The 25,904-nt window shown below is 44.4% G+C and overlaps 1 protein-coding gene across 2 annotated transcripts in view; it reads right to left on the reverse strand.

The window, feature by feature from the left end:
* Positions 1–16,879, reverse strand: part of CDC23 (cell division cycle 23) — a 31,817-nt gene extending 14,938 nt beyond the window's left edge. For both annotated transcript variants that reach the window (XM_044280625.1, XM_044280624.1), the window contains exons 1-4: positions 16,742–16,879; positions 14,754–14,826; positions 13,434–13,571; positions 12,408–12,450 (exon numbers count right to left, since the gene is read on the reverse strand). In XM_044280625.1, coding sequence (XP_044136560.1) covers positions 12,408–12,450; positions 13,434–13,571; positions 14,754–14,826; positions 16,742–16,851 — 364 coding nt within the window. In that variant the 5' untranslated portion in view covers positions 16,852–16,879. The remainder of the gene's footprint in view (positions 1–12,407; positions 12,451–13,433; positions 13,572–14,753; positions 14,827–16,741) is intronic.
* Positions 16,880–25,904: the final 9,025 nt, after the last annotated feature.

Here is a 25,904-nt window from a genome sequence, read left to right on the forward strand (position 1 = left end):
CATCTGTGGATGGCGGACACTGTTATGGGGGCATCTGTGGATGGCGGACACTGTTATGGGGGCATCTGTGGATGGCGGACACTGTTATGGGGGCATCTGTGGATGGCGGACACTGTTATGGGGGCATCTGTGGATGGCGGACACTGTTATGGGGGCATCTGTGGATGGCGGACACTGTTATGGGGGCATCTGTGGATGGCGGACACTGTTATGGGGGCATCTGTGGATGGCGGACACTGTTATGGGGCATCTGTGGATGGCGGACACTGTTATGGGGCATCTGTGGATGCGGACACTGTTATGGGGGCATCTGTGGATGGCGGACACTGTTATGGGGGCATCTGTGGATGGCGGACACTGTTATGGGGGCATCTGTGGATGGCGGACACTGTTATGGGGGCATCTGTGGATGGCGGACACTGTTATGGGGGCATCTGTGGATGGCGGACACTGTTATGGGGGCATCTGTGGATGGCGGACACTGTTATGGGGGCATCTGTGGATGGCGGACACTGTTATGGGGGCATCTGTGGATGGCGGACACTGTTATGGGGGCATCTGTGGATGGCGGACACTGTTATGGGGGCATCTGTGGATGGCGGACACTGTTATGGGGGCATCTGTGGATGGCGGACACTGTTATGGGGGCATCTGTGGATGGCGGACACTGTTATGGGGGCATCTGTGGATGGCGGACACTGTTATGGGGGCATCTGTGGATGGCGGACACTGTTATGGGGGCATCTGTGGATGGCGGACACTGTTATGGGGGCATCTGTGGATGGCGGACACTGTTATGGGGGCATCTGTGGATGGCGGACACTGTTATGGGGGCATCTGTGGATGGCGGACACTGTTATGGGGGCATCTGTGGATGGCGGACACTGTTATGGGGGCATCTGTGGATGGCGGACACTGTTATGGGGGCATCTGTGGATGGCGGACACTGTATGGGGCATCTGTGGATGGCGGACACTGTTATGGGGCATCTGTGGATGGCGGACACTGTTATGGGGGCATCTGTGGATGGCGGACACTGTTATGGGGGCATCTGTGGATGACGGACACTGTTATGGGGGCATCTGTGGATGACGGACACTGTTATGGGGGCATCTGTGGATGACGGACACTTATGGGGGCATCTGTGGATGACGGACACTTATGGGGGCATCTGTGGATGACGGGACACTTATGGGGGCATCTGTGGATGACGGACACTTATGGGGGCATCTGTGGATGACGGACACTTATGGGGGCATCTGTGGATGACGGACACTTATGGGGGCATCTGTGGATGACGGACACTTATGGGGGCATCTGTGGATGACGGACACTTATGGGGGCATCTGTGGATGACGGACACTTATGGGGGCATCTGTGGATGACGGACACTTATGGGGGCATCTGTGGATGACGGACACTTATGGGGGCATCTGTGGATGACGGACACTTATGGGGGCATCTGTGGATGACGGACACTTATGGGGGCATCTGTGGATGACGGACACTTATGGGGGCATCTGTGGATGACGGACACTTATGGGGGCATCTGTGGATGACGGACACTTATGGGGGCATCTGTGGATGACGGACACTTATGGGGGCATCTGTGGATGACGGACACTTATGGGGCATCTGTGGATGACGGACACTTATGGGGGCATCTGTGGATGACGGACACTGTTATGGGGGCATCTGTGGATGACGGACACTGTTATGGGGGCATCTGTGGATGACGGACACTGTTATGGGGGCATCTGTGGATGACGGACACTGTTATGGGGCATCTGTGGATGACTGACACACTGTTACAGGGGGGGATCTGTGGATGGCACTGTTACAGGGGGGGGGGGATCTGTGGATGCACTGTTACAGGGGGGGATCTGTGGATAGCACTGTTACAGGGGGGGGATCTGTGGATAGCACTGTTACAGGGGGGGGGGGGGGATCTGTGGATGGCACTGTTACAGGGGGGGGGGGATCTGTGGATGGCACTGTTACAGGGGGGGGGGGGATCTGTGGATGGCACTGTTACAGGGGGGGGGGGGGGATCTGTGGGTGGCACTGTTATATATGTGCCATCCACAGACCCCCCACCCCATAACAGTGCCATCCACAGCCCCCCAGGCCATAACAGTGGCATCCACAGACCCCCCCCCCTTAACTGTGCCATCCACGGATCAGCTCGATCAACCAGACGCCCCCCCCCCCCCCCCCGCCGCCCCCAGTATACTAATATTAAATGTCTTATTCAATTAAATTGTATTATATATGCCCCCTCACTCCTATATTGCTAATCGAACCTTAAATCCTATTCCTAGGTGCTGTAATGCAGGCCGGGCGGCCGGCGCGTCACTCGCTGACGTCACTTGCCTGCGCCGCCTGCTTCATTCCTAAAGTAGGCGGCGCAGGCACGTGACATCAAGGAGTTACGCTGCCGCCCGCCCAGCCTGCATTACAGCACCTAGGAATAGGATTTAAGGCACAATTAGCAATATAGGAGTGAGGGGGCATATATAATACAATTTAATTGAATAAGACATTTAATATTAGTATACCGGAGCGGCGGGGCTATAGTACATTGATTGCACCGCCCCGCCGCTATTCCCGGCACCCAGCTCCTCCTCCCAGTCCCTCCCCCGGCCCCAGCTCACGCTACATCGCATCCAGCGATGTTAAATTGTCAGCATTCGCCCCAAAAGACGCAGGGGCATTTCCCCCCGATATTTTGGGGGGGGAAAGTGCGTCTTATGGGGCGAAAAATACGGTATATAAAAAAAATAATTGAAAAAAATAAATAAAAACAGTGCGATTCACCATTTTTTTTTATGTGGAATGCACGTGGCTTTTTTGGTTTATTTCTTTTTTGCGTGGTATTGAATGGTATCGAGTATCGCAATACTTTTTCATGGTATCGAAACCGAATAAAAAAAAATTGGTATCGCAACAACTCTACTTACCGGTATCTCAGTTTCCAGAGATTCCCTTATGAAAGCACAACAGGAGGTTGTTCCCCTTTGACCTTCTTGGGACAGAAAGCAGAGAGGTTAAAAGGGGTCCCTCTCGCCTCCACCCACCAGTGTTTTTCCAGATTACTACACCAGGATGGATATAACTGATTTATTAAAGTCATAAGAAAATCGTATATGCAATATTTACATAGTAGTAAGGGAAAGAATGTACGGGTGCTGTCATGAGGGAATCTCTGGAAACCGAATTCCCAGTAAGTCTAATTCCTATTTTCCAGCTCATCCCTCATGACAGCACAACAGAAGACGTACCAAATTATAATTTTTTTGGGGGGGGGGAGAAACAACATATCTCAGATATTTATCATTAGATAAAAATACAATTTCATAGAATCAGGAATGAACCGTGTGAAACCAGTCGTAACTCTGAAAGGTCTCTATTTGCTTCCTTGATCAACAGACCTACTTCTGTTTATAGTGATTAATATAAATTTATAGTGGCTCACCCTTCTGCTTACCAGGTTCGGTGCTCTAACTATGATGTGGTTCACCCCAACCACATAAGGGGTTAACAGTAAAGAAATATGTAAATTATAGTGAGCACTCAATATCTGTGGTCATATATCAGGTTTGTTAATATAACTACTTTATTAGATCATGAAATTATGCATACAATAGATAAGACAATATAAAATATAGTACCTTAAAATTATAAATATAAATAATAAAATATGGAGAAACACAATTTGTTATACTGATAAGGAATTGGTCACTTAAGATTAGTATTGTGTCCTTATAGAGGCTGCAATTTTGTTCTTATGGGTGTTGCAACATTGTTCCCAACGTTAAATGTCTCAGTTATCACTGGTATATCCGTGAGTGTCGTTAACCAGAAGTACTCACTGTTTGGGGTCCGGCTCGTGTGTAACTGTCCGTGGTGGCGTCCCACCGTGGGTCAGTGCACTCACCCGATGTGGCGTTTTTGGAGTATCTTCCGATATTCACGGTCCGCGGTGTTGTTACGGTAATCCTGCTCCCCAAGAAACCGCTGTGCGTCCCACGTGTAGCTGGCGTCCTGCTTTTTTTGCTGACACTACACGTGATCAGGGCGCCGGGGAGGTCTTTACCCGATGCAAGGTTATGGGATATCTCCCGATGTTCAAAGTCTGCGGTTACGGTAATCCTGCTTCCAGGTAGCCGCTGTGTGTCCCACGTGTGGCTGGCGTCCTGCGCTTTTTGCCGGCACTCCACGTGATCAGGGCGCCGATGAAGTCTCTACCTGTGATTGGTTCAAGACTCCTGTGATGAATTAGGAATAGTTTCGATCACCGTCTATGCGGTCGTGTCCGTGGTTACGTGTGCTGATCAGCTCCGATGGGTTAAAGTGTCCAGTCGTCTATAAGGATCCCAACCGCTATACGCGTTTCAAGGTCTCTGACCTCTTCCTCAGTAGCTGGTTATGGGATCCAAAGGTACTTCCTTATATATCCTGGACGGGTTACACCTTGTTTGCTTAATTAGGGATCATTGCAAAATCTGGTTTGGAGTCAGATGATTTAAAATACCTCCTTATGTTTTTAAATAAAGACATTCATCATTATATAATGCTCCTTATACCTTGATATTAAATTGACCTGACTAAAATTCATTATAAATTATTTCACAATCCTTAATGTATTTAGCATAAATTCATATATATTTATAATCAATGCATGTTAAAATTGATAAATAATAATATAATAATCATGGTAAAACTATACAATTGCGCTTCCTCTCTGTCTATACTGTTAAAATATACATAGTGATATTTATTCGATTAAAATATTAATTTAAAACCAATATATATTCATCTGTATTTTCTTATTTGTAGTGATGTAAAGGAAGTGGGGGCTCCCAACTAAGGGGAGATCGGGGTGCTGATTTTACCGCTATACCACCGATGTCCCGTCCGCTGAGAGCACCCACCTCTTGATCTACAAAAAGCCAAATATTTCAAAATCTGCATTAAGACCCTCTGGTAATAAAGTGTTAAAATCATATATACGTCTCGCCTCCTGTCTTGACATATTAGAGATGTGATCACCTCCTCTCCAATGTATATCTATTTTTTCAAATGCCGTAAACTTTAATAGGGAGGGATCCTGATTGTGGTGATATTTAAAATGCTTAGATAGTGAGTGTTTCTCGTATCCTGTTCTAATTTTAGTCATGTGTTCTGCAATTCTGACTTTTAATAGTCTCTTCGTTCGCCCTATATATTGTTTTTTGCAGGGACACTCAATCATGTATAAGACGTTTGCTGTGTTACATGATAAAAATGTATCAATAACATACGAAAATGAGTTTGATGTGGAAGAAATTAAATTGGTTTTTTTTGGGAATTTCGTGTTTCTACAATTGCTACAAGTGTTACACCTATAAAATCCCTTTAAATTAAAATAATTTTTGTAAACATTTTCCTTTTTGTTTTTTACAGTTGGTGCTACTTTGATAGCCAAATTCGGTGCTTTTGTATATACTATTTGTGGGCCATTGGTCAAATATGGTCCTATTAGTTTATCATTTGTAATATGATGCCAATGGTTTCGGATTATGGCTTCAATCTTCCTATATTGGGCATTATAGGGTAAAATAATCCTAATTTGATCCACCATTTTGGGGTCAGTTTCTGTTCTGGTCCTTGTTTTTTCTTCAAAGAAGGTTTTCCTATCCATATTTTTTACTTCTACTAGGGCTTTCTCTACCTGTTGTGAAGGATATTTTTTCATCAAGAATTGTCCCTTCATGGATATAGCTTCTTTCATATAGTCCTCTTCTTTTGTACAATTGCGCCGTAGCCTCCTAAATTGCCCCTTAGGTATATTTAGCAGCCATCTTGGTAGATGGCAGCTTGTATAAAGGATATAGCTATTTTTGGCTATTTTTTATCTCTTTTTGGTATGTTTGACAAATTAATTTATTCTCCTCCACCTTAATAGTCAGATCCAAAAACTCTATCTGTTCTTTATGTATCTTTGAACTGAATTTTATATTATTATCATTCTGATTTATATAATTTAGGAATGTTTTTAGATCTTCCTCCGTTCCTCTCCAGATGAAAATTACATCGTCAATGAACCTACGCCAGAGCACCAGGTTCGTCCCCAGTGTGGGTGCTATAAATTGTTCCTCCCACTGTGCCATAAAGAGGTTGGCATAACTGGGGGCGAACCTGGTGCCCATGGCGGTGCCCATCAACTGGAGAAAGAAATCAGAGTCATATACAAAGTAATTATGGCTAAGAATGTGTTGTACCCCCTTCACTATATATTCCACTTGGTCTGGTAGATATTCTCCATATGATGTCAATTGTTGTGTTAAGGCCTCCAACCCCTGATCATGTTTGATTATAGTGTATAAGGAGTTGACATCAAGGGTTCCAAGAGTCCAATTTGATTCATATTCAAGATTTTCAATGATTTGAACTATTTGTGTGGTATCCCTAATATACGCAGCTGTCTTCCTTACTACTGGTTGTAGTAATCTATCCAAATACTGGGATAGATTTGCTGTATATGATCCTATTCCGGAGATGATGGGTCTCCCCGGAGGGTCCAATGGGTTTTTGTGGACCTTTGGAATAGTATAAAAAACAGGTGTACGTTTAGGAGTGCTCATAATAAATTTTGATTCCTGTATATTCAAAAATCCTTTATCTAAGCCCTGTTTTACATATACTTCCAGAGCTTCAACAAATCCTGTCATTGGGTCTTTTTGCAATTTTAAATATGTGTCTTTATCTTCCAGTTGTCTTCTACATTCTGTATTGTATTTCCATGTATCTAAAATAACAATTGCCCCCTCTTTATCGGCTGGGCGTATAGTTATATTATCATTTTGTTGCAATTGTTTGATTGCATGAATCTCATGAGGTTTTAAATTATTGAATTTCCTTGGGTCTTTTTTAATTTTCCTTAAATCCGCCTCTACATTTTTCTTAAATGTGATAATATCCTGTCCCATTTCATGTCTTGGGTATGTCTTGCTTTTTACCTTAAGATCCGTATGTACGTATGTTCCTTGTGTTGCCCCTATTGTATTTATAGGGTTCTTCAAAAAATATTTTTTTAAACATAATTTACGTATAAATTTTTCTATCCCAATATAAGTGTCAAATTTACTTAATGGTGCCGTAGGTGCGAATTTTAATCCTTTATTCAATAGTGCTTGTTGTGCTTTGGTTAGAGTGACTGAACTTAAATTGATTATGCAGTTAACCTCCTCTATTAGTGTCTCCTGTGGTGTGTCCTCTCTTTTCCTTCTCTTACCTCTTCGTGTCTTCTGGTTTCTATATTTGGATTGTGCTGATGTTTGTGGTGTTTCCCTACATAGGTCTCCCTGTTGTTGTGGGATGCATATTGGTTCCTTGTTTGATGTGCTCTCTGGGGATATTGGTTTTGATTGTTCTTCTGTATATCCTCTCTGTGTCTTAGGTTGTAATTGTGTCCTGTGACTGGTGTCATGTGTTGGTGATCCCGAGGTGATTGTTGAAATGATCTTGTGCGGATCCTGTGGTGTGGGGGTGTGCGGTCTAAAAAAAGGGGATTATTAAGTGTCTCGTATCTATTGGTGATTGGGATATTGTATTGTACCGGTCTTTCTTCATTTATATCTCTTTCTCTTTGATTTGGTGTTCTAATAATATTCAGGTGATCTTCTGTTGTATTATATCTGTCAGTTTGTCTATCATTTTTCAGCAGATTCTGAATTTTTTTACTTTTTTTTGAGATAATTTCTTGTTCTACTGTGCCCAACTGTTTGCATATTCTATCTTGCCAGTTTTTGAATATTTCATTTTTTGGGAATTTATCAACAACTTCTTTTAATACTTCTATTTTACCGGATACTTCCTCTAATATTGTTGTCCTCCTTTTAATAATAAGTTGCACAAGTAGTATAGATTGAGACTTAAGCAGATCTTCCCATTCTTTGTCAAAACTAGCATTGCAGAGATCCTGTGCTGGTACCTTAGAGAGTCTCAGTCCTCTTGGTACAATGCCCTGTTCCAAATGACGGTTCAGGGCCTTAATTTCCCATCTTTGTTTTAGTTGTTTAATAAGTAGGAACTCAAGTTCTCTAAAAGTTTCCGTTATGGGTCTGTCTGCTGTGTTTTCCCTCATGTTTGACTCCTCAAATGAATAATTCTCCATCCATAGCTTTTGGCCCTCAATATAACTCCAGATATCCATGGTTTTCAGAAGGGGAGCTCAACTATCAGGTGATTGTACAAAGTGATTAATATAAATTTATAGTGGCTCACCCTTCTGCTTACCAGGTTCGGTGCTCTAACTATGATGTGGTTCACCCCAACCACATAAGGGGTTAACAGTAAAGAAATATGTAAATTATAGTGAGCACTCAATATCTGTGGTCATATATCAGGTTTGTTAATATAACTACTTTATTAGATCATGAAATTATGCATACAATAGATAAGACAATATAAAATATAAAATATAGTACCTTAAAATTATAAATATAAATAATAAAATATGGAGAAACACAATTTGTTATACTGATAAGGAATTGGTCACTTAAGATTAGTATTGTGTCCTTATAGAGGCTGCAATTTTGTTCTTATGGGTGTTGCAACATTGTTCCCAACGTTAAATGTCTCAGTTATCACTGGTATATCCGTGAGTGTCGTTAACCAGAAGTACTCACTGTTTGGGGTCCGGCTCGTGTGTAACTGTCCGTGGTGGCGTCCCAAAAAAATAGATATACATTGGAGAGGAGGTGATCACATCTCTAATATGTCAAGACAGGAGGCGAGACGTATATATGATTTTAACACTTTATTACCAGAGGGTCTTAATGCAGATTTTGAAATATTTGGCTTTTTGTAGATCAAGAGGTGGGTGCTCTCAGCGGACGGGACATCGGTGGTATAGCGGTAAAATCAGCACCCCGATCTCCCCTTAGTTGGGAGCCCCCACTTCCTTTACATCACTACAAATAAGAAAATACAGATGAATATATATTGGTTTTAAATTAATATTTTAATCGAATAAATATCACTATGTATATTTTAACAGTATAGACAGAGAGGAAGCGCAATTGTATAGTTTTACCATGATTATTATATTATTATTTATCAATTTTAACATGCATTGATTATAAATATATATGAATTTATGCTAAATACATTAAGGATTGTGAAATAATTTATAATGAATTTTAGTCAGGTCAATTTAATATCAAGGTATAAGGAGCATTATATAATGATGAATGTCTTTATTTAAAAACATAAGGAGGTATTTTAAATCATCTGACTCCAAACCAGATTTTGCAATGATCCCTAATTAAGCAAACAAGGTGTAACCCGTCCAGGATATATAAGGAAGTACCTTTGGATCCCATAACCAGCTACTGAGGAAGAGGTCAGAGACCTTGAAACGCGTATAGCGGTTGGGATCCTTATAGACGACTGGACACTTTAACCCATCGGAGCTGATCAGCACACGTAACCACGGACACGACCGCATAGACGGTGATCGAAACTATTCCTAATTCATCACAGGAGTCTTGAACCAATCACAGGTAGAGACTTCATCGGCGCCCTGATCACGTGGAGTGCCGGCAAAAAGCGCAGGACGCCAGCCACACGTGGGACACACAGCGGCTACCTGGAAGCAGGATTACCGTAACCGCAGACTTTGAACATCGGGAGATATCCCATAACCTTGCATCGGGTAAAGACCTCCCCGGCGCCCTGATCACGTGTAGTGTCAGCAAAAAAAGCAGGACGCCAGCTACACGTGGGACGCACAGCGGTTTCTTGGGGAGCAGGATTACCGTAACAACACCGCGGACCGTGAATATCGGAAGATACTCCAAAAACGCCACATCGGGTGAGTGCACTGACCCACGGTGGGACGCCACCACGGACAGTTACACACGAGCCGGACCCCAAACAGTGAGTACTTCTGGTTAACTACACTCACGGATATACCAGTGATAACTGAGACATTTAACGTTGGGAACAATGTTGCAACACCCATAAGAACAAAATTGCAGCCTCTATAAGGACACAATACTAATCTTAAGTGACCAATTCCTTATCAGTATAACAAATTGTGTTTCTCCATATTTTATTATTTATATTTATAATTTTAAGGTACTACTTCTGTTTATAGACTTAAATACTTAATTAGAGGAAGAATAAATTGTCTTATTAGACATTGGCCATAAAAAGGATGCCCTTTACCTCTAAGCCTAGTCTATATGGCAAGTACCAATGTGTAAAAGCCACTTGCTCTAAAACCAGTTAAAATATTGTAACATCATATATAACCACTACACAGAGTAAAAATTTACTGTAGACCCCCATTGCAGTTCATTCCCCGGAGCTTAATTGTTATAATCTGATAAACAACTAACTCTGGAAAGTCTACAAGGTATATGTAAGAAACCGAGCCAAGCTGACAGCACTGGCACACGGCAGGCATGGACATCAACGATTAGGTAATCGAAACTGTACCATTAACTTCATACCGGTGCAGGACAAGATGGGATCCCATACCAGGGGGGTGTTGGTATGAACTCAAGGGAGAAGAAAGGAGAAAGAACCCTCCCAATGAAACCAGGCCAACCTAGAACCCACCTGCCCGCATAGCTTCAGGGTCAGAGGCAGTCTTAAGGGTTTCACGAGATCTTTACATGGCACTAGCCCGGAGACACAGGGACTGAGGGGTGGCAAAAGGTTACAGGGCCTGTGTTGTGTACATAGCCACAGCTTATATGTGTGAGCATGGCTGTAAGTGTGAATGTGGACAGAGGAGTGCACAGTCTATATTGCCGTTTTGTAGCTCCCTGATTGGCGTGCAGTGAGGGGAGTTTTCTTCCCGGAGGCGACAGAGGTGCCCTTGAGGTTATGGGTATTAGGTGCAATGAAGGCAGGGTCCCTAATGTTCGTGACATCAGCACCCTTAGAAGCAAATAGATAGAACAACATAGAGAAGAGTTTAGTTGGGCATAAGTTGACATTTACTGAAAATCCCTTGTCTTGAGGTAGCTATACCAATTTATTGCCATAGAAGTGATAGCTGTAATCCATACAAGATGAATTCCCAGCCAGGATGGTGCTGCCTCCCATCATAACAGGTCTGGGTAGGATCTTTACTAAATTTCAGTGATCTGGTCACACTAATGTTCCTTTAACTTCAGGCTGACTCATACTATCTCCAGGTAGTGTGAAAGTGGCCTAAGCCAGTTCTACTTTACACCAGTTTAATAAATGACCCCTGATTCAGAGTATACTATACCCTATAAATCACATGACCGGTAAACATATATGTCTTGCACTCCTTGAATTACATACAATTTCCTTTAAAGGGAACCTGTCATCAACCTTATGCTGCCCATACTAACGGAAGAATAAAGTAGAGACAGGTGAGTTGATTTCAGCGGTCTGTCATTTAAAAGTAAGTGGTAGGCCCTGTACAGACACAGAAGCAACAAGATGAAAATTTTTAATCCACATTCAGTCCTCATTAAAGAAACAGGTGATGCTACTATCATCTGAGTTCCCATATAGATCCACACACAGATTCTCAATTAAAGTAATTAGAACTGTTGAGGCAACTCAGCTGGTTAAACACATGCATGGTTTACTTACCAATCTTGGAGTATGTGCTGCCAAAGCAAGCACCAATATTGTCATGCAGCTTCTGCCAACACTTGCATACAGAGCGTTGGTAAGGAGAAAAGAAAAGGCCCCATTCCAGCTGCTGACTGTTTCAGGCACACTGAGGCGCGATCCTGCTGAACTCCATTAAGGAATCGCGGATCTAGGTAAGGTGAGGTAACCACCAGCTGCATTACCCACTTCATCAGGGTTAGGAACAAGCCAGGGGACTTCCACATAAGAGGTACTGGCACCGCCACTTATAGGATAGAAAGGATGAGGATGAACCCAACGATCGAACCCAGGCCATCAGAGAACCCACCTATAGGCTCGTACTCCGCCAGGTGGGTTCCAGGCTGCTAAAGGACCTCTACCCCGAGAGGTGTTAGCAAGGCTATTTCAGACCTGAAAGGAGAGGCCGGACAACCCCCAATCCTAGACCCAGCCTTAGGCCCTAAAAGTTCTTGTAGAATCTCTTCAACCCTAGAGCGGGGAACCTCTCTGCGTCTATCCCCTGTAGGGATAGGAAGAACACTGGTGGGTGGAGGTGAGAGGGACCTTTTAACCTCTCTGTTTCCTGTCCCAAGAAGGTCAAAGGGGAACAACCTCCTGTTGTGCTGTCATGAGGGATGAGCTGAAAAAAAAACCTCATTCTAATGTACAGAATAAATTTTCTAGCTGTAGAAATTTCTGCAAGTATTCTGCCACACGCCAATCCACCCAAAATCTCCCCTGCATTTCTGGAGGTTATGAATTTTAAATTCTGTACTCACCCAAGCTATCTACAGTCTCATCATCTTTCCTCTTTTCTCCAGACTGAAAGGCAAAATAGTAATTTATTTACGATATAAAAGAATGTTTCTGAATTCTTTAATTCTATGTAGACCATACCATTATATCAGAAACCCACATAAACAGGACAAATGTAAAAAAGGGCTAAAAAACATAACAGTTACATGTGACAGAATTATATCAAGCATAAAGAAATCCATTAATCATAATTCCTTGTAGATACGGCACACTAGCTGCAGGGAGCATCTCACATCGCATTACAATAATAAAAGGTGTTCTCCAGGCAATATATAAAAACTGTTCTTTCTAATTTCCTGTGGAAGGAAGATCGTAAGGTTAATACTTACCGATCCCTCCCTCCGCCGATGACCCTGCTGCGCTCACACAGGCTGTGGGCTCATCTGTCAGGGTCGTGCCCGGATGTGTGCACTTCTTTTCCTGTTCAGCTGCATTTACTTAGATACACAGGTACAGAAGCGTACACATCCAGTCAAGACTCAGGCAGAAGAGCCTGAACCCTGTGTGAGCACAGCAGGGTCATCGGCGGAGCGAGGGATTGGTAAGTATTAACCCAAGGATCTTCCTTCCACAGGAAATTAGAAAGAACTGTTTTCATAAATAGCCCGGAGAACACCTTTATAGTGGTATTTAGGTTTACAACTAGAATTGGGAATAGCTTATATCGGTGAAGGTCTGACCAATATGAGACCTCGCCATCTGAGCATGCACTCTACTCCACCACTGTAATGCTACAGAACTGCAGGACATCTCCAGCAGTCCAATGGAAATGACTGGAGCAGTGGTGCACATGGCCAACTGTCATTCCATTCATATGGGAGAGACGCTATTTTCAGGATCTGTAGGGTGCCAGCAGATAGGGGATCGCTTGCTTTTGCTAAAATACCCCTTTGAAAATCCAGTCTAATTTAAATACAATTGCTTGTAACATAAAAAATAAAATTTTAGAAATTATTCAAAGCCAGGGATTTATTTAACTGCTCACTTACCAAATACCTGGAGTACATATACAAAAAGTAGGCTTTCTGACTCTTACACCCTCGAAGGAAATATGCAGCTCTGTCATATTCTTTTAAGTCAAAGTAAGACTTTGCCAGTGTGTATGCATCCAGATCTTGTGCATCTTCCTGAAATACAAATACATATAAATTATTAATAAGCAGAATGTCCTGGAGCATTGTCCAGCCTAGGAGTCAGCAACACCAATGGTCAATACTTGTACAATGCTCCCAGTCCCTGCCAAACATGACTTGACCCTGTGACTGCTGTGGCCAAAGGGGGGGAAAAAAAAAACCAATCACCTGTCTGCCATCCTGTAGTGACCGATGAGTTGCCCCTTTACACATCAGATGGCTGGACGAGAGGCATGGAGCATTATCAATCATGTTAATGCTCCATGTCTCTGCTGTCTGGAACGGGGCTTGGCTCTCTCTCACGCAGCAGATTACCCGCACGGCGTCCGCTCGTGTGAAAGAGCCCTAATTGCTTATGGATCAGGGGTCATTTATTAAACTGGTGTAAAGTAGAACTGGCTTAGGCCACTTTCACACTTGCATTTGGGGTTCCGCTTGCGAGATCCGTTTGAGAGCTCTCACAAGCGGCCCCGAACTGATCCGTTCATCCCCAATGCATTCTGAATGGACAAGGATCCGTTTAGAATGCATCAGTTTGGCTCTGTTCCGCCTCCATTCCGCTCAGGAGGCGGACACCCAAACGCAGCTTGCAGCATTTTCGTGTCCGCCTGGCCGTACGGAGCCAAACGGATCCGTCCTGATTTACAATGTAGTGCGCCCCCCTCGTATTAAAAGCATTGGTGGCCAGTACGGCCTCCCCCTCCCTAGTATTAAAAGCATTGGTGGCCAGTGCGGCCACCCCCGCCCTCCCTCCCTAGTCCTAAAAGCATTGGTGGCAGTGGCCACAGGCAAACAAGTTCTTAGTATATTATAACTTGAAGCGTCCCCATCACCATGGGAACAGCTCTGTGTTAGAATATACTGTCGGATCTGAGTTTTCACGATCGTGAAAAGTCAGATCTGAAAAAGCTGTTATGCAGATGGATCCGCACTGAACGGATACCATCGTTTGCATGTATAGGTGCAGATCCGCAGGTGATACCAGACGGATCCGCACCTAACGCAAGTGTGAAAGTAGCCTAAGTTGCCCATTGCAACCAATCAGATTCCATCTTTCATTTTCCAAAGGAGCTGTCCAAAATGAAAGGAGTAATTTGATTGGTTCCTATGGGTAACTAAGCCAGTTTTACTTTACACCAGTTTGATAAATGACCCCCTGAGTGCTTTTCAACCTACCTCTGTTAGTGCCGGTGTGGACGGCAGCTCGTTTAAAGGGATAGATTCCAAAGAAAAAGCCAATTCAGATGCCCTGGGTGGGGAAGAAACAAAGATGATGTGCATATTTTACATGTTACTCTAGTCACATTGGGGAATTCATTAAAACTGGAGAAAAAAGGAAGGTGGAGCAGCTGACCAATCTGACTGGATCTACCTCACTGTAAAACTGCAGCCTGGCAGTGCAGTGCTTGCTTGGATTTAAGAGGAGTAGTATGGAGGCAGACCTGCGTTCCCTTTGAATCCAGCCTCACGCTGCTTCATGCCCATTTCCAGGCTGGTTCTCTCCATACTGACAGGCACTGTAGCCTGGCTGTGCAGGGGGTTTGTTATAAATCTATCAAAGGAGAACAACATCAGCATGGAGGTGTATGTTCTCAATGGGTTTTCTGCACTGACTAGCCCCAATGTGTGAGAGATGCAAAGTAGATGCGAGTCTCACATCAGTAGGGATGGATAGGGGTAATTACAATCTATGTAATGCTCTAATGCTGGAATAGGTTGGCAATATAATAAACAAATGTCACATGTGCAATTTTTGGCTCTATGTACACGGTCAATGATAGTCCTGTCAACCCATTCCTACTAAAGCACGTTATAGGTGAAGGTCCTTAGACCAGGGGTGTACACTTTTTAAGTAAAAAGTGAGCTGAGCTAGAAGATTCCTCAGCTACCAGCCTCAAATAGAGAGCTTAAAGGGATATTCCCATCTTGGACATTGGGACCATATCACTAGGATATGCCCCCAATGTCTGATAGATGGATGGTCCCACACATATATTTTGGCTACTTTCACATCTGCACTTTCCCTTTTCACTATTGAGATCCGTCATATGATCTCAATATCGGAGGAAAACGCTTTAGTTTTGTCCCCATTCATTGTCAGTGGGGACAAAACTGAACTGAAGGCAACGGAGTGCGCCAGAATGCCTTCTGGTCCATTTCATTGCGTTCCTAAGCAGCGTTTTTAAGTGCATCCTTGGATGTGGAGCAAGACGGATCCGTCATGACTCACAATGTAAGTCAATGGTGACGGATACGTTTTCTCTGACAAAAGAAAATGGATCCGTCCCCCATTAACTTACAAAGGTTTTAGAAAGGGATGCTCACTGTGGCCCTCCAGCTGTTGTAAAACTACAGCTCCCACCATGCCCTGCTGTAGGCTGTCTGGGTATGCTGGGAGTTGGAATTTGGCAAAAGCTGGGGGGCTGCAGGTTAAGCATCCCTGGTTTTAGAGACGGATCCCTCATGGCTTTTTTAGATATACAACCGGATCTGTTCATAACAGATGCAGACGGTTGTATTATCATGATGGAAGCGGTTTTGCTGATACATGACGGATCCAGCAAAACCGCAGATGTGAAAGTAGCCTTAGAATGAAGCCTGCAAAGTCCCAGGGGGCACTGAAAATAACCGAGTGGCATGCTTGGCTAGTTTGAGAAGTCCCATTGAAATGAACGGGAGGCGCAGCCACCGCTCCATTCACTTTTATGAGGCTTACAGAAACAGCTGAGCCAGCATGACTATTTTCAGCGATCCCATAGGAATGAATGTTTGGTGCATCCTCCAGCACTTTGCGGGCTCTTTTCTAAGGATGTGCATATGTCCAGGATGGGCATACCCCTTTAACGCCCCATGCACACGGCCATATTTGTTTCGAGGTCTGCAAAATACAGTCACAGGCGATGTGTATCACACATTTTCCCATTCAGCACATCCCGCCCTATATTAAAAATGCCTAATCTTGTCTGTGAAATGGACAGAAAAAGGACGTTTTAGCTTTTTGGCCAGAAAGTGGAACAAGGACACTGATGCGGACAGTTATCCAGCTAGGACTCATGGAAACAGCCTGTATCTGCCTGCACTGCACACCTCAACAAGAGCTGTCAATGGCTGCAGGCCTACATATTACACGAAGCCTACGTTCTACATGCAGAGCCGGCTCTCACCATTTAACGCTGTGCATGAGCCCGCGCTCCCGGCACAGCCAGCTTATACTCAGCAGCTGTTTCTTTATCTCCCGCAGGTCGGAAAACAGACTGCTTGTCGCCGCCATCATGCTCTCCGAGCGTCAGCGACAGCTGGCTACCGTCCACCAATCAGCAGTCAGCTTGCTGCTTGTGCGTCAGAGATACTCACGTCGTCACGCCAGCGGCGATGGATAGTAGGCAAATACTGATTGGTTGGCTGCTGTGCTGGGTCGCTCTGTGTGGGCGCCAATTACGAGTAGCGGAAGAAGGTGTCCGGTGGTGCCAGTCTGCGCCCACCAGCCTGCTGGCTGGTAACGAATGCTCGTAGTGTGGTAGTGGCGCACTATACGGTTATATCACCTGTGATAAGGCTATACGCGTCCTTACACAGGAATTTGGTTCTGTCATGTGTTTTTTAACACAAAAAAAAACTGGATAACAGTTTGCGTTTTCTAGCTGCAATCTGCAGGCAAACCTCGCTCCTAGAGCACATGGCAATTGTCTTTTTCATAACACTGATCTAAAAAACGGGTATGGAGTAGGGCTGCCACCTTTTCCAGCAAAAAAGCTGTAGGGGCGTGGCAGTCGCTGTCATACTGTGGCACCCAATAATATTAATGCCCACAGTAATTCCCCTATTAGTGCACCCCAGAATGAATGCCCCCCCCCCCCCACAGTAAGTAATGGCCCATTAGTGCCCCCAGTAAAAATAATTTCCCCGTAAGAATAATGCCCCTATTTGTGCCCCAGTAAGAATAATTCCCCCCATTAGTGCTCTCCTGTAAGAATAATGCCCACATTAGTACCACCCTGTAAGAATAATGCCCCCCATTTGTGCCCCCAGGAAGAATAATGCCCCAGCAAGAATGCTGCTCCCATTAGTTCCACCCAGTAAGAATGCTGCCCCCAATAGTGTGCCCCCAGCAAGAATAATGGCCCCCATTTGTGCCCCCAGGAAGAATAATGCCCCATTTGTGCCCATAGGAAGAATAATGCCCCATTAGTGCCCCCCAGGAAGAATAACGCCTCCATTTGTGCCCCCAGCAAGAATGCTGCTCCCATTAGTTCCACCCAGTAAGAATGCTGCCCCCCAATAGTGTGCCCCGGTAAGAATAATGGCCCCCATTTGTGCCCCCAGTTAGTGTGAAAGATCCATTTTGAAAGCATATTGCAGAAAGTGAGTGCCAGGATTATCTGCTCTTAAATAAAACTGGGAACACACCCCTTCCACGTGTCTACCAGATTTTCTACTTGTTACACAGTAGATTCACTTTAAAGGAGTCTTCCAGACTCTTAATATTTAGGATCTATCCTTAGGATAAGTCATCAATATCAGATCGGCGGGGGTCCCACACCCGACACCCCACTGATCAGCTGCATGAAGAGAAGGCTTGTGCCGTCCACGTGTTCTGTCTCTTCACACTTGCCATAGACATAGCAGCAGCAATCAGGAAGGGAAGAGAGACAGAAGACGGCACAAGCGCACAGCTGATAGGTGGGGTTGCCAGGTGTCGGCCCCCCTCCATTCTTATATTGATGACCCACCCTGGGGATAGGTCCTCAATATTAAAAGCCTGGAAAACCAAGGCTTTTTTTAGGTGGTTTTATAGTTTGCAAATGCATCAACATCCTTGTAACTAATCCACTATGTGAGCATGCCATACAGCCACACGTAGTGATTATAATGGGATCTGGCGGTGATCCAACTGGTTTCCAGCATGAGTGCCAGGTGTCGGACATTTTTTGTCAAAACTCGCCACTGCCAGTTCCCCTGTTGTCAGTGCTCAGAGATGCCCTGAAATACACAGTCAGGACTGCTGCATTTGTAACAGTCGAGGGCCAGAACGGAGAGCATGCAGTTTCTATTTATACATCTGCAACGTCCAACTGCAGGGTGAAGCCCTTCAACAGATGGCCAATCTGGCTTTATAATGTGGAAGGGCACCTGAGACATATGACCCAATCCACGTGCAGTGAAGACCACAGCCTTACACGTGCATTGTTTCTTGTCCCACCGTCCCTTTAAATGATCTTCTTTAAATGCTTCATTCTCAGCACATAGGCTACTGCTCACTCTCCATCAGCTTCTACACTGCTTACTCAACAGACTAGTAGAAAACTGCTTACTAATGGTTTTGGGATCAGACCTCATAGAAGCATACAGAACAGACTTGTGGCGAAACCAACCTCGCGACTGGGTTTTGGAGGGGCCTGGTTGCCAGCCTCTTGCCCCAGGATTATGGCCCATACTAACTTTGAAGGAGAAGACAGACCGTCGCACAGCTTACATCTGTGGAACTGTTTTGGACAGAAAAGCCATGAGTACAGCCAGGCCCAAGAGACTTTGACAACTAATTTGTGTTATGTTGGGATGTTAAATGTCTATGGGTATTGTAAAGGGTGGGACATTGTATACGTTGAGTAGTGAGGTCTGTTCCATTATCTCTCTGTGTGTATTGGCGATTGCCCTCTGTCCTGAGAAATAATTGAATTACAACTCGGTTGTCTCCAGGACAGAGGACATTGTGTTTTCTCCTGCCTGTGATGATTATGTTAACCATGGTGTACCATGATTATATCACAGGCACATTCTATGTGGGTTGTAGCCTTTGTGTTATTGGTAATGGTATTTTGTTGATTGCGTCTCAGACAATGCCAGTGTGTTAGTTAATTGCGTCTCAGACAATGCCAGTGTGTTAGTTAATTGCGTCAAAGACAATGCTCATTGTATTTTGTTGATTGCGTAAGGCCTCATGCACACGACCGTTTTTTTTTTTAAGGTCCGCAAAAACGGGTTTTTTTGGAGGATCCACGGACATGAAAAATGAAAAAATAAAAAGTTAATTTTGCCATTGGACACGGACACGGATCACGGACGCGGATGAAAATCTTGTGTGCATCCGTGATTTTTCACGGACCCATTGACTTGAATGGGTCCGTGAACCGTTGGCAGTGAAAAAAATAGGACAGGTCCTATTTTTTTCACGGCCAGGAAACACGGATCACGGATGCGGCTGCCAAACGGTGCATTTTCTGATTTTTCCACGGACCCATTGAAAGTCAATGGGTCCGCGAAAAAAATACGGAAAACGGCACAACAGCCACGGATGCACACAACGGTCGTGTGCATGAGGCCTTACAGACAGAGGGAAGGGTTTTTTTGTGTACAATTGCTGGGAAGGTTTCAATACTGTAAATGCATGTGATTGGCTAAAATATAAACTGTCACAGTGTTCTACAAGGGTCCCAGGGGGAGTGTACCTTGCTAGGAGACCTGCATAAAAGTCTGAAAAATAACCCATTAAAGAGTTCCTGCTTTACCCCTTCATGAAGTTTTGGCTCATGTTTGGGGAATGGGATAACTACAGTCTTGGGGATTGCTATATCACAATACTCCCCTGAGTATAAGCTCTTGTAAAAACTTGTTCATGGTTCCTGCTCTCTGGATTTAGGAGAGGTTCACCCACTGGAAGCTGAAGCCGGTCTTGGGTCCAGCGTGGGTGGAGGACGGTGAGACCCCGACCAAGATGTGGCGGTTCGTGGGGTCTGTGGTGGTTATGGTGTCAAGTTGAGTGCTTGGAGCCCTCGGGAAGCACTAGGTGCATCTATCGTCGAAGGTACCCGGTCGGGGTGCTAGGAGATTCGTTACAAGACTAGTTTCAGTTTTCACTTGTGAACTGTTTAAAAATTTCTATGGACTATTATGGACTGTACCCCTTCATGAGATCACCGCCCCAAGTCACCACACTTGAGACACCGTCGGCCCTGGTCACACCTGCCACAGGGCCAGACGTGATCACGTTTACATTGCCTGGCTCTGTGAAAGTGCAGAGGGTGCGGCAGTTGCAGAGTGCTGAGCCTCTAGGTGTAACGGCAACTCCCCCATTGCTCCTAGAGGCTCATCTGCATATATGAAAACATCATTTTTCTCAGCAGTGCGGGCACATATGAGCATGGGTCCAGCAAAGATGTCTTCAGCTGCTAAGTGCACATGTAACAGGTCAGCCAGTGTCATAGGTACAAATCTGATGACAGATGCCCTTTAACCCCTTAAGGACTCAGCCCTATTTCACCTTAAGGACTTGGCCATTTTTTGCAAATCTGACCAGTGTCACTTTAAGTGCTCATAACTTTAAAACGCTTTGACTTACCCAGGCCGTTCTGAGATTGTTTTTTTGTCACAAATTGTACTTCATGACACTGCTAAAATTGGGTCAAAAAAGGTAATTTTTTTGCATAAAAAAATTAAATTTTTACCAAACATTTTGAAAAATTAGCAAATTTCAAAGTTTCAGTTTCTATACTTCTGTAATACCCCCAAAAATTGTCATGATTTTACATTCCCCATATGACTACTTCATGTTTGTAGCATTTTGGGAATGATATTTTATTTTTTGGGGATGTTACAAGGCTTAGAAGTTTAGAAGCAAATTTTGAAATTGTTTAGAAATCTTCAAAATCCCACTTTTTATGGACCAGTTCAGGTTTGAAGTCATATTGTGAGGCTTAGATAATAGAAACCTCCCAAAAATGAAACCTCCCCATTCTAGAAACTACACCCCTCAAGGTATTCAAAACTGTTTTTTCAAACTTTATTAACCCCTTAGGTCTTCCACAAGAGGTAATTGGCAGATTGAGAAACAATTTCGAAATTTCTATTTTTTGGAAAATTTTCCAATATAATCAATTTTTTTCCAGGAGTGAAACAAGGGTTAACTGCCAAACAAAACTCAAAATGGGTTGCCCTGATTCTGTAGTTTGCAGAAACACCCCATATGTGGTCGTAAACTACTGTTTGGCCGAATGGGAGCACATAGAAGGAGGGGAACACCATATGGGTTTTGGAAGGCAGATTTTGCAGGACTGGTTTTGTTTATACCATGTCCCATTTCAAGCCCCCTGTTGCACCCCTAGAATAGAAATTTCAAAAAAGTGACTCCATCTAAGAAAGTACACCCCTCAAGGTATTCAAAGCTGGGTTTACAAACTTTGTTAACCCTTTAGGTGTTCCACAAGAGTTAATGGCAGATGGAGAAACAATTTCGAAATTTCTATTTTTTGGAAAATTTTCCAATTTAACCCTTACTTTATTACTGGAAAAAACGGGTTAGCAGCCCCAAAAAAAATGGGTTGCCCTGATTCTGTAGTTTGCAGAAACACCCCATATGTGGTCGTAAACTACTATTTGGCTAAACGGCAGGACATATAGAAGAAGAGGAACGTCATATGGTTTTTGGAAGGCAGATTTTGCTGGACTGGTTTATTTACACCATGTACCCTTTCAAGCCCCCTGATGCACCCCTAGAGTTGAAACTCCATAAAAGTAACCCCATCTAGGAAACTACGGGATACGGGGGTTGTTGTTTTTGGACAATTTTAGGGGTAAATATGATTTTTGGTTGCTCTATATTACTCTTTTTTGAGGCAATGTAACAAAAAAATGTAATTCTAAAATTGTTTCTACATTCGCTATTTAGTTTTGTGGAACACCTAAAGGGTTAACATAGTTTGTAAAGTAACTTTTGAATACCTTGAGGGGTGTAGTTTCTTAGATGGGGTCACTTTTTTGGAGTTTCTAGTCTAGGCTACAACTGGGGGGGCTTCTAATGGGACATTGTGTCAAAAAAAAAAACTGTCCATCAAAATCTGCCTTCTAGAAACCGTATGCAGTTCCCTTTGTTCTATGCCCTGCCGTGCGTCTATATAGCCATTTACGACCACATATGGGGTGTTTCTGAAAACTACAGAATCGGGGCAATAAATATTGAGTTTTGTTTGGCTGTTAACCCTTGCTTTATTACCGGCAAAAAGGATTCAAATGGAAATTTTGCCCAAAAATTGTTGTTTTGGCACAGTTTTTTTTATATTTTTAACGCTGTTCATCCGAGGCGTTTGCTCAAAAGTTATTTTTATAGCGACGACTTTTACGCATGCGACGATGCCCAATATGTATGGCTCTCAGACTTTGGAGACACTAAGCAGGCATCCTAAATCTGTGGCCGACCAGATGTTGTAAAACTACAATTCCCACCATGCCCTGCTGATGGCTGTAGGTTTTTCTGGGCATGCTGGGAGTTATAGTTTTACAACATCTGGAGGGCCGCAGTTTGAGGATGCCTGCACTAAAACTAATATTTTTTTGGGAAAAAAAAATAGTTTTCGTGTCTCCAAAGGCTGAGAGCCATAGTTTTTTATGTTCTCTAGTGGACTGTTGGGGATTATAAAAATTTAGTACTCCATGGAAGTGTGATACTCCCTGAAGCAATCGATAACGCAGAGGCCCGGATGATCAGGGCACGTGTCGCACTGAGTGGTGGTGTCCTTCCGTATCCCCCTCCTGCGACACACTCTGCACTTTTTTGGGGTTCGTCCCTTCTTTCCAGTAGGGGGGGCAAGTGGCAGGGGGGGGGGTCTGGGGTCTGATTAGGGGGACACAGGAGCTGGTGCTGGACGATGCTGCCGGGTGCTTGTGCAAAACAGGAAGAGGAGGGGAGAGAGGAGCGCAGGAAGTTTGACTCTCGCGCCTCTCTCCCCTGCACCAATCAGCACCCTGGACAGCAGTGTTCAGCACCAGGGCCAGCACCGCCTCTCCAAATCCTCGGACTGCGATTGGTGGTGTATAATTACGCCACCGATCGCACTCTTTCCGGTTCATCGGGTCACAGGACACCCGAATGGACCGGAAACGCAGAAAACCGCAGGTCTGAATTGACCTGCGGTTTTCTGCGATCGCCGATACGGGGGGGCAAATAACCCCCCCTGCGTTGTTACAGGATGCCAGCTGAATGATTTCAGCCGGCATCCCGTTGCGATTAACCCCCGCCGCGCCGGAATCCCGATTTAAAGTTAGGACGTACCGGTACGCCCTGAGTCCTTAAGGACTCGGGAAATAGGGCGTACTTATACGCCCTGCGTCCTTAAGGGGTTAAAGGGAACCTGTCACATTTAACAGGGTGTCTGAGCTGCAGGCATGGTAGTGATCAGGAGAAGCTGAGCAGACTGATTCACTAAAACGTGTTATTTATTCATTGAAATTCCTTCTCATTCTGGGTTTTGAAGCCTCCTCATGGACTCCATTCCTACAGAGATTCAGCTGAAGATCTTATCATCTGTATTCAGGATCATTATCCCTGACAAGTAGGAGAAGAGGACGAGGCAGCTCTTTACCTCTTGTAAACTTGTCCTCCTGTATGATTAGGACAGGTTTTGTGTGGACTAATAGGACGACGGCCATTTTATTTCTCTTGATAATTGCTCCCCAGACAAAACGAGCCATTATAACTAATGAAAGGTATTTGGTAATATATTTATAATAAAGTAATATTTAAGTATTTTCAGTAATTTTATTTTCTTAATTCCCGGAGAACCCGTAGAAGCCAATTGTCCTCATTTTGAGCTGGGTTCACATGACTGTTTCCTTTCTTCTGATCGGTCAGAAGAACAAAAAAATTATCCTTTATTTTGAGCATCCGTTGTACTAATTTGGCGCCGTTTTGTCAGTTCCATCACAGATCCATTATTTTAGACAGTAGAAAAAGTCCCTCCATGCTGGCTGATTTGCTTAAAAATTAAAGTCTACATTTCTCTACAACGCCGGGACCTAGAAAGACAATACGGGTATCATTTTACTAAAAAAACAAAACTTGCATGCAGCACAGCAAACGATGAGTAAGGAGGGGTGCCAGTGGCTGTAAAGATGGTCCCCCAACCTAATAGCGAATAAAAAAACGAACTCCGCGGCACTTGTGTGTGTTTATTCACCAAATAACAGCAAAGTTTCAGTCCTCTCAATGGGACCAGTCACTGCTTGAGAAAGGTCCCATTGAGAGGATTATTTTTGGGGAATAAACACATTTTTTGGGAAGTGCCGTGGAGTTAGTTTTTCTATCATTTTACTCAGCTAGATCAACCCTACCAGGCTATATGCCTAGTTTAAAAGGGTTGATCCTGGTGACAGAGCTTCTTTAATACTCTTTTAACTTTGAGTGCCAACGAAGCAGTTTTATTATTGGTTTAAATAATCTGCAGTCCCGCTATTCCCACGCAAAGTGGCTCCCGCCAGATTTTCAAGAACAGCTCCGTACATTGTTCAGCAGCAGTGCTTGGTGTTGCAGCTCAGCCCCATTCACTTCAATGTGGATGAGCTGCAACTTGGCCATGTGACCAGTGTATGGTGAGGTCACATGGCTTAGGAAGAGGCCATGGCGCTTCTGGAGTGCCGGCCTCTTCAAACAGCTGATCGGCAGGGGTCCCGGGTGTCGTACCCCAACAATCTAATATTGAAAACCTTTCTAGAGTATAGCTTATCAATATTATTTACTAGATAACCCCTTTAAAGGCATCCCTAAGCTGATAAAATTTTGCCATGCTGAAATTCAGCGTTTTTTGTAGCTCCCCAGCAAAACACATTTTTGAATGAAAGGCAGAAATGCGGTTACTATTTCCCGGAGTTCCCCCAACCTGCATCTTTATTATTGACAAGTCTGTTGGTTAAAGGGATTGGACACTGAACTGGCTGCAGTGGTCACATGCCGTATATGATACGCTAGCGTGAAAGTACTTTTTATGTGCCTGTATTGCTGGCGACTCTAAAAACGCTTCAGGAAAACAATGTGGCGCGCGAAGCACGCTGCTAATTTTTTGGGCCCTGCCCATTATTAAAAGCCCCTCCTACATATAATAGGCCACTCCCAACAAACACTGTACAGCTGACATTCTATAGTTGCGGTCTGTCTCTACACATCATACGGAGAGAGGGGGAGGTCTGTCCTTTCTGCACTGCCTGCTTCACATTACAATAAACAGCAGGCTACAGCCAGTAAGCTCCTCCGCTCTCCTCCCTCCCCAGATCCTGCTCAAGGCCTGTGGTTCCCCCCACCATCTGCCACCCGCCCGTGGCCTTCTGCCCCCCTTGACCGTCCTCACCCAGTTCTGCATCCTCCTTCTGCAAATGGCAGGGGGGGGGACCCGGAGCATCTCCTCTTCTACATAGCACCTCATACCTGTGGTGATCGGCGGTGCGGCCCTGAAGGATAAAAAATAATAATAATTGGCCTGGTTGTTCTAGGGGGGGTCCAGACCCGCGGGACCCCCCCCCCCCCTGTAGGTGCGCCATTGCTCTCCTGTGATGTAGACTTTCCTC

Source organism: Bufo gargarizans, chromosome 2, assembly GCF_014858855.1.
Source record: "Bufo gargarizans isolate SCDJY-AF-19 chromosome 2, ASM1485885v1, whole genome shotgun sequence".
NCBI classification, from domain to species: Eukaryota; Metazoa; Chordata; class Amphibia; order Anura; family Bufonidae; genus Bufo; species Bufo gargarizans.